Source organism: Mercurialis annua, linkage group LG4 (assembly GCF_937616625.2).
Source record: "Mercurialis annua linkage group LG4, ddMerAnnu1.2, whole genome shotgun sequence".
Taxonomy (NCBI): domain Eukaryota; kingdom Viridiplantae; phylum Streptophyta; class Magnoliopsida; order Malpighiales; family Euphorbiaceae; genus Mercurialis; species Mercurialis annua.
In genome coordinates this window covers 29,566,695-29,584,597 of record NC_065573.1, presented here as the reverse complement: position 1 = coordinate 29,584,597, position 17,903 = coordinate 29,566,695, and the positions used below count along the sequence as shown (strand labels likewise).

The 17,903-nt window shown below is 33.6% G+C and overlaps 1 protein-coding gene across 1 annotated transcript; it reads right to left on the bottom strand.

Moving 5' to 3' along the window:
* Nucleotides 1-2,270: 2,270 nt before the first annotated feature.
* On the bottom strand, nucleotides 2,271-17,198 carry LOC126679037 (structural maintenance of chromosomes protein 3). The gene is made up of 30 exons (XM_050373972.2): nucleotides 17,048-17,198; nucleotides 16,754-16,794; nucleotides 16,588-16,663; nucleotides 16,130-16,168; nucleotides 15,964-16,031; nucleotides 15,790-15,861; nucleotides 14,847-14,926; nucleotides 14,655-14,733; nucleotides 14,428-14,545; nucleotides 14,173-14,348; nucleotides 12,848-13,093; nucleotides 12,637-12,758; nucleotides 12,052-12,196; nucleotides 11,045-11,217; nucleotides 10,849-10,948; nucleotides 9,725-9,861; nucleotides 9,360-9,561; nucleotides 8,537-8,624; nucleotides 8,307-8,456; nucleotides 7,293-7,444; nucleotides 6,994-7,185; nucleotides 6,725-6,908; nucleotides 6,573-6,643; nucleotides 6,239-6,390; nucleotides 5,476-5,644; nucleotides 5,234-5,380; nucleotides 4,879-4,974; nucleotides 3,741-3,915; nucleotides 2,794-2,985; nucleotides 2,271-2,473 (listed from the first exon to the last, which is right to left on the bottom strand). The coding sequence occupies exons 2-29, from the start codon at nucleotides 16,766-16,768 to the stop codon at nucleotides 2,795-2,797; spliced, it is 3,615 nt and encodes a 1,204-aa protein (XP_050229929.1). The 5' UTR covers nucleotides 16,769-16,794; nucleotides 17,048-17,198; the 3' UTR covers nucleotides 2,271-2,473; nucleotide 2,794.
* Between the last annotated feature and the right edge of the window lie 705 nt (nucleotides 17,199-17,903).

Here is a 17,903-nt window from a genome sequence, read left to right as displayed (position 1 = left end):
CAATTTGGTTCAAATATAAAAGCAAAACTGTTAAACTTGGATAGAATAAACTCACAGTCCTAATTAGTATCATGAGAAAATTAGAATAAATATTTCATTTTAAAAATAATTTGATTTTCTATTTCAATTAAAAAAACATCCTATATAATTGTTTTTTTTTTATTCAAACACATGTTTATATTATAATTATATTTAATTTTCATTCTTTTTTATCATATTTTTTTACTTTCAAATGAAAATTTTAATGTTTTTCTTTTCTTTTTTCTCTCTTTTTTTTCTTCGTCTTCTTTTTTTTCTTCGATGTTTGAAATTTTTCCGCCATTTCTTCTTCTTTATTTCTTCTCTTCTTCGTCGTTCCTTTATCGGTTCGCCGTCGCTCTGCCGTTCTTTTCATATTTGATTTTTTCAATTTTTAGATCTAAAAATCTACATGAGAAAAATGATTTTCTGAAGAAAAAAACAGCATCTGATTATCATATGAGTATCACTTCATTATCATAATATTATCATAACACTGCATAAAAAATGATTTTTTTTATAGAAAAACAGCCACTGGTTATTATATGAGTATCACTATCTTATTATGTTGTTATCATAACAATACAGAAAAAAATTATGCAAAAAATAGTGTTTGATTATCTTATTTTTATCATAACATTATCAATGTCATTATCATAACATTGTCATATAATACCGAGATGATAATGTCATGATAATAATTATGATAATATTATGATAATATCTATAATAATGTTATGATAAAACAGAACTGTCTAATTATCATGTCAGTATCACTATATTATCATGTCGTTATCATAACATTGTAGTATGATAACTAGATGACAATGAAGTATGATAAGGTTGATATTGTATGATAACTTACGTAAAAAATAAATTATAAAAAGATTCATGATAACCAGATGATAACGGAGTAAAATCATAAATATTTTAATTCCCAGAGTAAAAACATAAATCTGAGAAAAACATGAAGTATTTTTTGTAACTTTTCCGCTTTGAGGTAAAATGTGCAAATATTTTTATTTTTGGAGTAAATGTTAATAATCTCTTTTGGGAAAAACAATTAATTAGAAGAACTTAAAATACTACTCCCTTCGTCCCATTCTAATTGAACAAATTTTCTATTTTGGGTGTCACATTCTATTTGATAACTTCTATTTATAGAATACTTTTCACACTACTTTTCTTCTTTTGCCTTCCTCAATTAATGCATTTTAAAAGCATATTTTTAAAAAAGTGGTGAAGCATTTAATATAATATGAGGATATAAAAGTAAAGTTACTAAAATTTCTTAAAAAATGTGCAATGAAAATTTTTTCAATTAGAATGGGACAGAGGGAGTAATTGATAATAGAGATAAGATTATATGATATATATTTTTAAAACTATTGAATATGCAATTATATATTTTAAATATTACAATTACAGCAGATCTCCATAAACTTAATACTGTTAAAATTGTATATGTCCACAAAGAATGCAAAGTTTTAGAATGATGATTCCCATTAGAACCCTTGGGGGAGGTAATCAAAAGAATAATTATACACCAAATTACTCTCAAGCCTCCACTCTGAAACGCGATTCCCATGATTCCTCGACAAAGAACTTGGAGGTTTCCCTGTGACCAACTTAGCACACTTCTAACACAATGGTTGTATAATTATCTATGGCAAGGGACGTATAAGAATCATTGACTTAGGATTTGTGCTACACGATGAAGATATAATTGTGAATAATAATGGAGTACTGCAGTCTATATTATCTCCCAGAATATAGAATCCAAGAAGAGTTATGAAAACCATGGTTCTTCACTGTCATAATGGAACTTGTAAGAAAAACCAATTGGATACCAAAACCTTCACAATCGCCTTGAATTGTTGCGAACTTAGCTAAAAGTTTGATGTTATTGATTAGAAGATTAATCACTACATGGTAAAGTTTAAGAATGAGGATGACGCGGAACCAGTTCTTATAGGTGTCCCTGGATGTCTTTATTTATCGCTTCCAGCATGATGTATTCATCTTGATTGTACAAATACCATATTCAGCTCATTCATGTTTGAATCAGATTGCCAGGAATGTTGATCCACTATTACAACAACAAAGCCTTTTGGTTGAGATTGTTGTTAAACTTGACTATTGCAGGGAGCAGCTGAAACACTCAACTGTCGTTACAAGACATGCTAGACTGCTACTAGTAAAATGGATAACCCAGTATAATTAAGCAATCAAAATCATTTCAAGCTCACCGAAATTCAAAGCCTTCCCATAATCTTCCATTAGCAAATTCCGAAGCACAGACAAAAATATATACAATAATTGTTCTACACTATTACATTAGCTTTAGTGTTCAGTGCCTATTAAAAACCTTGCAGCATTACTAAACAGCATACATGATAGAAAATCTACATACATGTTCAATCAATGTTACCTCATACCGTACATAACAAGTAAGCTGCACCAAACACAAACACAAACACAAACAAGAATTAGTTGATTTAGAAAATAGTTTAATAATGACAATAAATTGAATTACTCTTTCGCATTATTAATTTAGACGTTCACGAAATTATATCTTTTAGCTAAGCAATTCTTTTTCAAGTATTTGGCACATTAATCTTTACAGCTTTGAATAACTTAGAGAAGGTGTTTCAACCGGCTGTTTCTTTCCCTTTTAAAAAGGGTTTCCACACACAATGACTAATAGTTGCTCTGTTTACGATATTCAAGTGAAAGAAATCATAAGAAAATTGCTAATCTCAACAAGATTCTGACCTTAATCTACATTATGAGATTGATCGTGATCGATGAATTCTAAAGCATCTTCCTTGGAAACAACGTTGACACGGCTCACCCTGTTTTTGTGTGTGACTCCATATATCTTGTCAGCAACTTTGACAAGCTCTGGCCGAAAGGTGGTTGTTATAAATTGTGTATTTGCCATATCAGCCAAGCGGCGAATCATATCTAACAAAAAAGTCAAGGATTTTCCGCAAGTGGAGAGCCTCAGATAAAATAGCAATAGCAGAACACAGCATAACCAACTACATAGATAATATTTTGATAATCAGCGCATGAAAGAGTCAGCATCTGGATGCAAAAATATACCAGCAACATAGAGCAAGAAAAACAATTAGAGCTACCTAACCTGGATCAAATGATTCAATGCAGTAGTTTAACTGAACAAATTGCCCCTCTCGATGCACAATAATAATCTTCTATTCAGTTTCCGCATTTAAAAACACCAAGTGAGCCACAGGTAGCTTTTAAAAATAGAAAAGCATTCTAAATATGATTTTCACAGAATGCAACAGCTATCACGATTCCAAGAATCATTTAGCAATGATTGAAAAGACAATAAACAGCAAAAAAAGTTCCTGAAAATAGGAGGTCTCCCATGCGAAGGGAAATTGCAATTACACATTCAACATCTCATCTTTATTTCATCAAAGTTACTCGTTGACATGGTTATAACTACAGTATTTTCAGTTCTCATTGTTTTGACGCCTCATACACTAGATAAAATGATTAAGCACTACTGCAAGTATAACTTCATACGCATAGATTTATGCAATTACAGAGATGCTGGTTCTACAAAAAATACAAGCAGGCACACGTCCTACTAGGCATAGCACAGGCATCTACAAGCTAATATAGAACCAAAAAGTGTAACAGTTGAACACTTTATTCGCACAAGAATAATAAACTGCAAAAAAGGATACTTCCAACAGCAGTTCTGTACTGAGGATCTAGTGCTGCATCAATCTCATCAAAAAGATAGAAAGGAGCAGGATCACATCGTTGTATGGCAAAAATCAATGTCAGGGCAACAACAGTTTTCTGTCCTCCAGACAGTTGCTTCATTGATTGTGTCTCCCCTTGCCCAGTAAATGAAACCTAAACAGCAGAAAAAGATAAAGTGCAAAATGTTTGAATTACAAGTCACAGATGTCTTGAAGTAGTAAGAATGCCATTAATAATTTCCATATTCCATTATTCCTATGATTTTATTATTTCTATCACCCCCTACTAGTATGCAAATGCCCACTGGGCTTGAAGTGTGGACAAGTATAGGCCTATTTTACCTTGTGCTAAAATATTTAATTAATCAAGTGTCATTTGTCAAGGATCAAACTCCAGACCTTTTATTCATAGACATTGATACCACATCAAATAATATACAACCCAAATATGGAACTCATATAAGATGAAAATGAATTTTGAATTTCATTGGACTGTGATTTCACTAATGTAGTTTTCGAAAATACCCATCATACATGCTATGTTTTCAATTATTTTATTCTCAAAAGATCTTTACCAATATCAAGTTGTAGGAAAAAAGAAAGGAAGAAATAAAAGAGAATATTAGGGAGAGTGGAAAGAAAAAAAGCAAGTGAAAAGGAGAGCAAAGCGAGGAATATATATGGCATATCAATTAATGGTAATTTTTCCATAATAAACAAAACGTATTAACTTCAAAATTATTATAAAATTTTATCAAATATAATAGAACTAACTTTAGTTATAACCCATTCTAAGAAGAAACGATTTCTATTAATTTGCACACAGCAAACACATCCAATATTGATTTGCAAATGTATTCCGTTAAAAAATTTATGATACTCTACTTGCTCTTACTAAGGAAAAGAAATAAGAAATAGAAATAAAGAGTGATTTTTAGAGAATGCCTCATTTAAACTGGTATTTAAATTCTCCTATTAGTTAGTCATGTAAACTAACAAAAAGTGTACCAACCAGCATTGATCCTGCAAGCTAAACTACACCAGCTACCTTCTCGTTATTTCTTTTTTCCCACATGAAATAAATATTTCTGCAAAATCAATATAAAGAGATGCATACCTTTACTTTTACTCCAATATATTTCTCAACTCTGCCCTCCGTGTCAGCTTCACGAGGGGCATCATCATCATAGTCATCATCACCATGATCACCATCCTGTAGAAATGAAACAAAATTCACAAAGCAATTCCAGATTAGGCCCATTCACTGACAAATAAATGGCATTTTCATGTTCAAATACACTAACTACTAAGCCCAGATGTTGAAAAGCCAAAAAAGAATGGAAGTTGAACATGTGGGGATCATCAAACAACAGTATCATATTTTACATTTCAAGTGCGTTTAAGTTTATGCCATGTTAAACATATGTTTATGATGCATGATCATATATGACCTAAAAGCTCAAATAACAAACCTTTTTCTTCATCATAACTAGATGACCGTGACCACCTTGGACAAGTTCAGAGAACACTTCTCGAAAATGCCGAGCAACACCTTTAAAAGTACGCTCTATAGATTCATCCTTCCGCTGATCCAAAACAGAAATTAGCTCCTTGATTTTCTGCAATGATTTAAAGATAAATAAAACCTGTCAAGCCCCTATTGCCAATAGTATATACATCATAACAGATTGAAACAATGTCAAAATACTGATACCTCGTCCCCAGCATCAAGTTCTGCTTGTCTTTTTTGGAGTTCTTCTCGTTGCTCAGTGAAGTTTACATACTGATCTAGTGCCTTCTTGTTGACATGGCTGAACTGTTGCAGTTGCTCATTGCACCTATGGAGCATTTTGTTCAACTCTTTTATGCTCTTTCTCTTATACCTGTTACAAATTGTGAACAAAGCATATTCGTAAAACGAAATAAAGGACGAGTATTTAGGGGCTCCTGATGGTCAGAGAAAAATGTAATAACATACACTATGCAATGGCATGATTAATAGTTGTTAGAGATAATAAAATCATAGTTGGAGCCTCACCTCATAGCTTGAACTTTTGAATGAATTAATAATTTTACATGGTATCAGAGCTTCTAATATCAAAAGGTCTAGAATTTGATTCTTGACAACTACCATCTGAATATTTAAATATTTAGACACAAGATAAAGTGGATCTATGTTGGATATTATAAAACCATAGTTGCAGGCTTGTAGCTTCATCTAACTGTTTGAACTTTTTGACAAATTGGTCATTTGACAATAATAATGACACCCTCCAAGAATATCAACATAATTTTTTTGTGTGTGGACTGTGGTGGATTAGGCACACAGCTAATCAATCACACCTGAAGGTGTTAGATTGATCATAGTATAATAAAAAAGTACACATCCAAGTGTGAAAACTTTTGGTGCTTTAGACCGCAATCGTTCGTTTAAAAATGAATTGAGCAAGTTCAAAGTTTTGACGAGGAAGTATTACGTTTCAAAAGCATCTGATGATAAGGGGCCCAACTCTCTAATTTTGTTTGAGAACTCCTCTTGCTTGGCTTGAAAAGTATTCCTTTTACCCAACAACTGCTCCAATTCTTTCGCTTCCTCCTGAAGTGTGCTCTCATAGCTGTCTTCCTTAGCCTGGAGCCAAAGTTACTGCCTTAAAAAGACTCATCCTGTCCACAAACTGCTCCCCAGCTATTGAGGGGGTAGGGGGAAGGTGGGCGCATTTGTATGCAGTCTTCCCCTTACATTTTGCAAAGAGGTTGTGTCCAGACCTCAAATATGAATGAACCAAGAGCCAAAACTGAGGTCAGGTTTACCTTTAATTTTCCCTTTTTATCCTTGATCTCTTTAAGTTGCTTTGTCAATTCCGCTATACGACCAGAAACTCCTGAAAACAATCCGAAATTAGCGCACAAGCCTTAAATTTCAACCATTAATATTAGTTAAGTAATATTAACATGAAGCTCACTTTTTAGTTCTAGTGTTGTAACTTCAAGCAATGACTTAGCCTCATCCAGCTCCTGTACCTTTAACTCGGCTTCACCATGCAAGATGTCTGTCTCTGCAGATGATATGACAGCTTCCAACTCTTGCTTTCGTCTTTTCAGATTGGTAGTAAGGTTAGTCTCCAGTTCAGCTTTTCTTGTTTCAGTCTAAGGGTTGGGCATATATATTCTATGAGCCAACAAATTAGTTAAAAAAATCCCAATCATAACAGCAACAAATTAAGTTACCAACCTCCATGCGATCTGTTCTGCAGGCAATAAGCTTCTCTTTAAGGTTTGCAATTTCAGGGTTTAGACGTGAAAGGAGTTCTTTTTCCTCCGGCGTTAAGTGATCAATGAGTTCTGTACCCATCTCGGCCTGTTTCATGGTCATACTGCCTCTAAGCTGATCTATTTGAGTTCGGACATCAGCAAGTGATTTTTCCTACAAAATTATGTAAGAAGAGTTTCAATCATTTTCAGAACAGCAAAAATAAATGTACAAGGACTACCGCTTTTGGCAAGGGAAGGTAATCTAAAAGTATAAACTACCTTCTTGTCGAGAGCTTTTAAAATAGTTTGTTTCTGTTTATTAGCATTAGAAACATCCTGCTTCAGCTGTTCTAACTCTGATCTGTCATGGCCTCGCTTTGCATCAATTTTCTGCTGCTCAGTCACTTGTTCAGTTATCTTCTGGTCTATATGTGAGAATAATCAAGTAAAAGCAAAACAGAGATGTCTGGATAGACATGACATCAGGAGGACAATAACATCACTGAGATGTCCATTGGCAATTGCCAAGCTCATATGTTTACTACTATGACAAGAATAAGATGGTCTGTTCAAAAAAGCATTTTATGAATGGTAAAGACAGATGGCTCAAAAGCTGTAATGCTAAAAGAATTTTGTGACTAGCATCTGCTCAGGCAGATGAATTTTGGGATTTAATCAAGTCATTCATAATTCTAGCATTAAGCGGGACTTGGCTTTTTCATTTCTTTCTTCCAGTAGCTTACAAAAGAATTTACCATTTACTCCAAAAGACTCCTATAAAAATGCCTAGATAATTATTTAAAAAAAAAAATGAAGCAAAGGTCCAGCTCCATGTTACAGGTCCTCACTTTGATAAAAACATAGAAATGAGATGGCAGAGCACAACAGCAAGTATGCAGTGAAATATAGGTAGTTGCTCTTAAATCCTAGGTGAACTCAAATGAACCAGAGAAGCAACAGAATGCAAAAAATGTATCAGTGGAGAACATAAAATATTAAATAAACTGTCTTCTCAAGTAAAATCCAAGACTGGAGCTCCAAAAAACTTTTTGAGGATATGTAGGTCTGTCAAGGAATATGAGACACCGTACAACTAATAATCCTCGGACATTTAGATACTCTAGCTACCAGTAAATCAGCAGTGACTACTAACGTCATAATTAAGAAAAATCCAACAAGAGTAAACTGCAATATTTACCATTTTATGCAGCCATCCAAAAAAGAAAATGCTTTTCAACAGATAACATGAAAGCACTACCCAAATTGTCTAAATAAAATCAAAGAAAAGGATATCTCCTAGCATAGATCTAACTTCTTGCAGCTCTTCTTCCTTCATATTGATAGATCTTGTATTCTGCATTATCATATTCATAAACTTCAACTTTGAACGACGATGGTCGTAAAATCCTCCTGTCATGCCACCTTTCTTGCTTACTTGATCACCTGATAAAAAGTGGACTACATTAGTCCTGACACTTGTTTAGAGACAGAAAGGTCAAAATGCAGAAAACCCACTCGCTAACCTTCCAAAGTTATGCAGTCCAGACCATTAGTTCGTGCAACTTCAGTGGCAACATTCAGATCTCGACAAATCACAGTTCTAGCAAATACCTGAAGCAAGTCGATGATATAAACAAGACAAAGCATTGTGCAACTCTCAACCTTTAAAAAGCAACTAATATATCCTATAACTCAAATGTTTATCATAATGACCAGATGGTAAAAGACATGCCCATTGACTTGATACATCCATAATTTATTTATGGGACAGATTCCAAGAGTTATGGAAAGGAACTGCAGTGCTCTGATCATAGAAACACAGGAATCTTTCAAAAAGAATGCATCTACATCAATCGAGGAAGAAGGGATTTTACGTTCATGAGTCACATGATGCCCCATGTAGGTTCACTACAATCACAACATAAACAAATGCATGCCAAAGATAGTTCAAATGCTTGAGCACTCAATTACAATGTGGGATGATTAGAAGGCTGACCGGGAAGTTTGTTAACTGGAAGAAATTTAATTTATTGACGCAGGATCAGCAATTCTAGACATCACCATAAGAGCAAATAGCCCCATGCTATCATCTACCTAATTTCACTTTTTCACTTAAAAACCTTTAGGTGTATAGATAATTATCACTTTTTGAAACAATTTACAAAAGGACCCATAGCAAGCAAGATGAGAAAATAAGTGAGTAATAACATTGACCAATTATCTACTTCAGCAATATCAGTACATTCTCAATTTACTTAGCCAAAATACAGTACTTGAATTTCTATTAATTATTTTTCTCTCAGACTCGTTGTTTATATGAACACGGAATAAGAGAGAAGTATTCACCTGAGCAAAAGCAGGGGTAAAATTGGAGGAGAACTTCAATTTTTTTAACAAAGGTATGACATCTGATCTCTGTGGATAAGTTATATGTGGTGCCTTAACCCTGTTAAGTGGTATAAAAGTAACACGTCCACCTTTCAAAGAATTAAGGTGTCTAATTATCTGTGTTGATATATCATCATTCTCCACCACCACATGAAACAAGCTGTACACACAAAAAGAACAGTTTAAAGTAAACTAAAAATCAATTAAAACATGGGATGGCCAAAGTAAAAGGCCGCATTTAATCTAATCTGCAGATTAAGGAGAACATAAAGCTCCAATTCAGAAAATTTAGGAATTTTTTTATAACAGAACATAAATGATACCTGTTTCCAGCAGTGACTTCAACTGCAGTAAAAAACTTTTCATCACATTCTATCAACTCAATAATTGGACCAAAAACCCCATTAATGTCATAGTCTCTACAAATTCGACGAATAGAGTTGAGTCCTCTCCTCACGTCCTGATATTTTATCAAAGTAAAATAGTAATAAACAAACCAACCAAAAAAAAGTCTGAGATGGTTAATAAATCTAAGATCTAAATTCTGCTGAAGAATCTCTTTTAAAAAGAAGCCATCAAGCACAGCTAACAGACCATTCACCCACAGCTATTAAATCTTTTAGTGTGCCATATCTTCCATTACAAAAGCAGTGTATCAATTACTAGTTTTGAGGCACAACAAAGCTGAATTGCGCATTTGGCTGATCAGCTTTATATATGTATGTGTGTATGCATGTAAGTGCATATAGATATATATGTATGAATGTAAATGTGTATATATTTTTATATGTATGTATATGTATATATATTTAATATATATGTATATATATTTATATTTATATATATGTATATGTGCGCGCGCTTATGCAGTCAAAATGGCTTCAAACATAGTAGCAAACATTTGAAAATGAAGGCACCATTTCATATGGGATCAAAATATAACCCCTGAAAATCTCCCCCCTTTTCGTGTGTTTTGCCAACAGTGGGAACAAAACTTATCCTCGATTTTTGCTCCTTTCACTTTTAACCCCATTTCTTTGACTGTATATCTGACTCTATAAATAAATAAATAATACTCATAAATGCAGCCTACAAAATTAGAGTCATATAAAAAGAACCCAAAGTTCAATTAAAAATGCACTCCATTCCATTCCCAAATCCAAATATTGTCTAAAAATCATATTGATGAAACTTGAGCTATCAAGCCCAGTCAACCAACCTTGGACCTGCTTTACTTTATCTTGTTTAACAAACAAGCATCAAAATGGGCTTATTTATGTGAATAAATCATAAATAAATGTGCAAGTTCGCAAACAGGTCTGTTTGTTGTCGAGCGTATATATACTAATGGACCCAGTAACAAAACAAAACTCAATATCAAGTATCAGGTGTTTGAATAATTGAGCTCATGGAATCAGAGACCAGATATGAAAATAGAATAGCTTACACCAGGGGTTGCATGATCAAGGCTCTTCTCTGCTTTTTCAACTTCTACTCTCAATTTATCAATTTCAGCAATAAGTGCACTTTCTTTTGCCCACAACGACCTAGGAAGGGAAGAAAAAAAGAAAGAAGAATACTTAGCCATGTTCTGATTATGGACTTAACAAGCCCAAACAAATAAACAGGGAAAAAGGTGATACTTTCGCTCATTCTGCAGCTTGTCTCTCTGTGCTCTATGACTATTTAACCCCTCACGAGATTGCGAAATACCAGATTCTGCATCTGCAATTTCAGCTTTATGTTTCTTAATGTAGGCATCTCGATCTTTCAAGTCTATGTTAAGCTTGTGAATTTCATCCTGAAGTTTTTGCTCCTATGCAACAAAAAAGCATAAAATTGGAAGGAATGTTATAACAAGTTCAGCAAAGAAACTATTTGATCAGTACTAAGATTAACCAACCAATTAACAATGTTAAAGAAGAAGATGGCTTCATGTTTCATGCAGATCGAATGATTATCTCAGTACTCCTCTGATAATAATATATTCCACTCTTTCATCTCATGTCAACTCATGTATACATATTATAAGCAGCAAAATATCATGAGAACTTTGCAGGAGTTAAGCATAACTGTATCGTTCCTCCTTTTGTTGCTCACGAAGGCAAATGTAGACACGGTTGTGACAATTTTACATTTTTACCACACCATTTACTTATCTTAATGCTACGGCCCCGACTTTGGGGTCTTTAGGTCAGCTATAGCTATTCCATGTATATTGTGACTACAACATTTTCCTGGTCTGCCATAATTTGCTACACTAACAAGTGTATAATTCTAGATTACAAATGTCATATCAGCATTTCTAAATGAAATCTCATGCCAACATTTAATGCATCTATTTATGTTTCTATTACTTTGTTTTGTCTTCTTTCCTTCAATTTTCCGATAATTCTTGAGATAACTAGTCAGTACAGAACAAAAGGCCAGTTTAACATCTCCATCATGTAGAATAGTGGTCTGCAAAACGAGTTCACATAATGGATGGCTGTATTCGAACTACATAATTGACACAGTTGAAAGGTGGGGCTAAAGCTAGCATTTTGGACTACATAGTAAGAATACTGTTGGAAGGCACATCCTGAAAATACATTCTTAAAAACCCTTCAACAGCAGCTAAGCCTCAAAAAAACTAAAAAGTAGCAATCACCTGAGACAAATTTGAAGAAAGAACGCGTTGGAGATCATCAATTTCCTTCTGAAGCCATTTGTCCCGAGCTGCTTTACTGGGAAATTGGGTAGCACGGCCTTGCTTTTGGTAAAGAATGCTAAGCTGCTTTTCACGCTCCATGATTCTGCAAGTTATCCAAACCATTCAAGAATTAAAAAATAGTCAAATAGGTACAAGATATAGCATAAACTCTTCTTCAAACAGAAGAGGTATTTACGATGTAGTAGGACAACCAAATTACATAAATGCACCCAAGCGAAAGTTTGTAAGCCGGTATCAAACAACTAAAAGACGCTACAGGTATGCAATAAGGGAAAAGATATCAACTTCATCAGCAATAATAGAAGAATTCCAGGTAACTTGGAATCTTAAATGAATTAATCTCGGATGCTACGAGAATTTTAGATTAACCAGTAGCCTTTTCACTTTGCATAACAAAGTCTCAAAACTCAAACCATGCACTACGACCAGCATAAAGTAACATTAAGAATAAACATTTAGCCAAAGAATGGTACGAGTCCACGTGCAACAAGCAATGAGCTTATGCAAACTTGTATTGCATACCCTTTAGCAGTATTCTTTTCCTTAACAACTTGACTCTCATACAACGGGCTAATTTTGTCAAGCTCCTCCATTGAATCTTGTATTTCTCTCTGGAGAATATCAAGTTGCTTCACTGCATCCTCCTGTAAAAATACAAATGCAGAACATAAACACAAAAAATTCTTTAAAGGTAGAAACTAAATGCATGTATTTGGTACCACAAAGATATTACTTTAGCTTGAGCATTTCCAGAAATCTTCTCCTGCAGGTCTTTCACATCAAGATCAAGCTCTGTATGCTTCTTCATTGATTCTGTCTGTCGCTTCTCTACTACCTCTTTCTCTTTGTCCAATCCTTGAAGCTCTTTTGTGATATCTTTTAGCGTCTTTTCCAAGCCCTTGGACTCCTCATGTGCATCCAACACATCATTATACATCTTGGCTGATTTTTCAGAAACCTTGTTTCGAGCCTCTTCTACCTGAAATAGGAGAAATAAACATCTTTAGGTGTTAGATGAACTTGCCACTCTAAAAGATGATACAGTAAGGTACTGTTTAGATTCTTGGAGTATGAACATTGCACACAAGATACAGTAACACGACCCAGAGCCTACATGAAATAAGAAACTTTCAGCCAGGCTTAATAGAAAATGTGAATTAACACCAAACTATTCTTTAAGGAGACTGTCACTAATGTGGAAAAAATCCCATAGAAAAAATAAAAATAAAATGAAATGGCATCGAGCGGAAAAAATTGGATCATAGCACTAGTCAGACGGTGTGTGCAAAATAAGTTCTACCTTCACTTATAAAACCACATTTGTGAATAAGCCAAGACTCCCGTACCAAATGGATGTCAATGATTCTCATGTTGAAGCAGCTACTGACTAGTTAGTAACTATAGGACCCTAATGACTAGTATAAACTATCACAATTCTCAAGCTTGATGATCTGTACAATTTAAAAGATTACAGAACAGGGCAGAATCCGGTTCATTTGCAAAATATATAATGCAAAATCATTATTAGCAAACTTATTAGCTCAGATGTAACACATTTAATATGGTAATTATTAATGGTATCATTTAATGACCTAACTATTGCCCATCCTGCTGCATCCTTATATTATACACCAAGTATGCACTCAAAGTCACCAACTGAAAAGGTGCTTCAAACTCTCAAGAATATCACAAATTTTTATTCTCTAGTTACTCTTTTAACCGATCATGTAAGCAACAAAATTTGTGAAAAAATATTATCTGTGTGGATTTAAAATTTGCATCTGTCTCTTCTTCCTCTCGTCGTGCAAATTCTTTTCACTAACCCGACGGTTCTAGTGTCCAACCGGTTCACCGGTTCCATCCGGTTTGACAGTTTAATCCAGTTCAATCCGGTTAAACTGTATTTCCGGTTCATATGAGGCATTTGGACCGAATGACTGGCCGGTTCCCAGTTTAACTGGTTCGACCGGCCAGTCCGGTCCGGTTTTTAAAACACTGCATTTATGCATATTCAAGAATACATGAAACAATCATTCATGAGAAAAAGCTTTTACCGACCTCCGCCAATTTCTGCCGAGCGTCATGAAGTTCCTTATCATAAATGGTGAATTCTAGAGATTTGCGCTGTTTGTCAAGCTGCTGATATTTTCTTAGCTCCTCCTTCTCTTCATCCAATTCCCTCAGTCTCTCATCCAAATATTGAACAACTTGAATAATCTGCTTTCTTTTGTTACCTGGCCACCAAGAAAAGTAACTACAAATATATGCAAATGCAAAACACGGAAGGAAGGGAATGATGTGAAACAAACTCACCTGTTTCTTGCATGATTTTTAAGCTTTCACGACGCCTTTCTTCATACACTCTAGTTCCACCAATTTCCTTCAGTAAATCAAGACGCTCCGAGTCTTTCATTAATGTCAGCGATGCTATCTGTTGGAGACATTATAGGAAGAGACAAAGATGTTAAAAGAGTAGGAAAAATACCATCCATAAGTCAAAAAGAAATAAAGGTCTAACTATCTAAATTCAAGATTCATACTTTCCCTTGCTGAACCACATAGTATGGATTCGAGCGAGAAAACCCAGCACTTTCTAATAGATTCATAACTTCTGTTTTCCTGTAAATTAAATCATATTTTACTGTCAAGATAACATCATGGATGATAGAAGGATGCGACACATGATATTCACAAACGCTAATTACATTTTCCAAGAAGAACAGACTACTTACGTGATGTGCTTCCCATCCAAAAAGTACTCATCCTTTTTCAAACCAATTGTCCTACGCAGACGCACTTCTTCCTTATCAACCTATATAGAGGCAAGATCCTTGGAATGTGAAAAAACAAGAAATAGACAGTAAAAAAATTATAGGCAAAAGAAGTATCCTTAAAATGTGAATGAATAAGTAGTAGACTGAAGAAAAGAACCCATGAAGTGATGCAAGCTAAATTTTTCTTTCTTAACAAACCAAAAGAAAGGATAAGAACCCCAGGAAAGCAAAGACGCTTTCTAACTTAATTTCTCCTCCACGTAAGATGCCCATAATACTATTTCAAATTTTCAAGAGCATCTGTATTCTGTATAATGCCAGGTCAAGTTTTTGTTGATTAATATATAGACATAACAGTTAGTTACATACTTTTTATTCTAACACAAAGTTATCAGACTGAGGGATAAACCAAATTCATATGATGAACTGAGTTACACATTGAACTGCCCTAGTCAAGAGAAAATTTTTGGTAAAGAAAGAACTGTTTTACTGAGAACATGACTACTAAGATTGAAAAATGCCAAGTTAAGACCTAACCAAAGCTTTTCTGAGACAATAGGATTTAAAGAAACCAAATATATTAGTCATATCATGTGAACTGTACTTTTAAACCCGGAACTAGATGACTGCAAGGATAAGAACAAAATGATGCACCTTTATCCTAACTAATAGAAAACAAAGTTTGTAATTATAACTACAGTTCATAATAGATAATAAGTTTGAACTAACACTCTATTTAGAGAAGTAGCAGAGGAGAAAAAAACGTCAAATTAAAAAAGTAATTTCGCAAAATGAGGAACAGACAAATAAATCAAGATCTTTCAAAGATAAAATATTTATATCTAAGCTACAACCCCGTTCCCCAGGTCAAAACAGAAAAGAATGGGTTAAAGTATGTCACCGGAATTCGGTTGTCGGAATTATCAAACACAATCTCCACAAATGCAGATAAAACTTGGTGCCCTGCACCTTCCTGTTAAAATAACAAAATGTACACAGAAAAACATAGCATGAGTAGATATCAGAAGAGCAGTAATTTATTGTAAATGGAAGGTATACTATTTAGTACACATACATGGAGTAATGCATGTCTGTCTTCATTTCGCAGGTTTTGAAAGAGATCACTCAATACAAACCGAATGGCTAAAAAAAACATTTTAAAAAACATTATTTTGCTTAAAAATAAAGCAAAAGCAAAAATAAATAACAGTGAAACAACCATTAGTCACACAGACACTCACAATGGAAAAAGTTTGTCTTGCCCGATCCATTAGCTCCAACTGCAGAAACCAATTGGAATATGAATGAAAATTTTCAACCAGAGAACAATATGTTGACAGAATTCCAAAGAGAAAAAGCATTACGATACAGCAAGTAAATTAACTAAGACACATGACATCAATCAAAGAGAGGAATAAAGTACTTATAACATTTAATCTAGAGCTATCAAGTTAAACTATATACGATTGTGATATTTGTATAATAAATGCCAATGTATTATTCAGCATTTCGCCTATTTCAGTAATTAATTAATGCAAACATTCTAACTGCAGCAGTTTAAACATAGTCATGATTTCTAAGTACAGTACAGTAAAATTAAATAATGGAATACACAATCTCATGTAATCTTATCCTTTGCACAATATAAACTATAATTAATTTAATGAAAAAAAATGGAGAGGCAAAAAAAAAAACTTACCAACGCAGTTAACTTTTGGACTGAAAGATTCAGTAGCAACCTGTTCTCTATAACTCTTAAAACCTTCAATTATAATCTATAATTTTTTAAAAAAATTGCAAATTAACCCAGCTAGTCAACTAGTAAATAAAAAATTAAACAACGAAAACCCTATATAGAACATTACCTGTTTTATATACATAGTGAAAATTTTAAATTATCCAGCCCCTGTTAAAATATAAATTCACACAATTAATAATCATTTCCAAATAATTCTTCAATTTACCCAAAAATATCATCAATAACACAATAGAACAGACTAAAAACCTAAAATCTCAGTAACGAGTTACAAAACCCTCGATAAGAAGAAGAAAAAAACACGGGCAAGTGAAGTAATAATCATGAAATGAAATTGAAGCATTTTAGTGGATTTGTAGTTGAACTAGCAAAAATCTATGAAAATTGGAGGACTGAGTTTCACCCGCGTGAATCTTCAAGTAGAGCAGAGGTTTGACTACGGTCATGCGTTTTGTTAGTGTTTGGCAATGATAATTTTCCGTTTTGGAGCAAGAAAAAAAGAAGAGGGAACTAATTAGGATGACTAGAAAAAGTGGCGCGATGAGACTCTTAAAACTATATGTCGTTTAGTCAGGATAAGTTGAACAATGACTTGACTAGGAATTTGATCTCTCAAACTTGCAGGCATATTTTAATTGTTTGATCAATTTAATTTTAAACTTGACTTTTTTTTTATTAGTCTCTCTCTTTTTTACACTTAATTTGCATGTTTGTCACCTTCGATAATGACTATTATGCTAAAATTGGACAAATTGGTAAAAATAAAATAAAATTTATAATTAAATTGACCATAAAATTAAAATATGTGCTAATTGACAATCAGAGGAGGTAAAATTACCGTTTAAGCCATTGAGTAATTAATTGGTTCACAGACTATATAAACAAATGCAAATTGAATTATCTACCCGGAAAACGGATGGATATAATGCCCATTTAATAGTAGAAATGGCATATATGGCTTTTCGGTCAAATTTCATCGTTCATGAAACATGACTTTTCTATTTTCAGCATATTGAGTTTATTTTTATTATTATTTCAGAAGAAGAAAAAACCTTACTTGGTTTTATTTTATTCTATCAAGTTAAGAGTTTTTGCAGCTTTGGAAGTTTAGTGCACTGTATTAGCAAATCTGAATCACATTAATGAGCATTAAGGAGTTATAAGGCGTATCCCATAATTTATGGAGTGATAAAGGTGATTGTACTCATTCAAATATTATTAAGTTAAGGAATGTTCTAAAAAAAAAAAAGTTAAGGGTT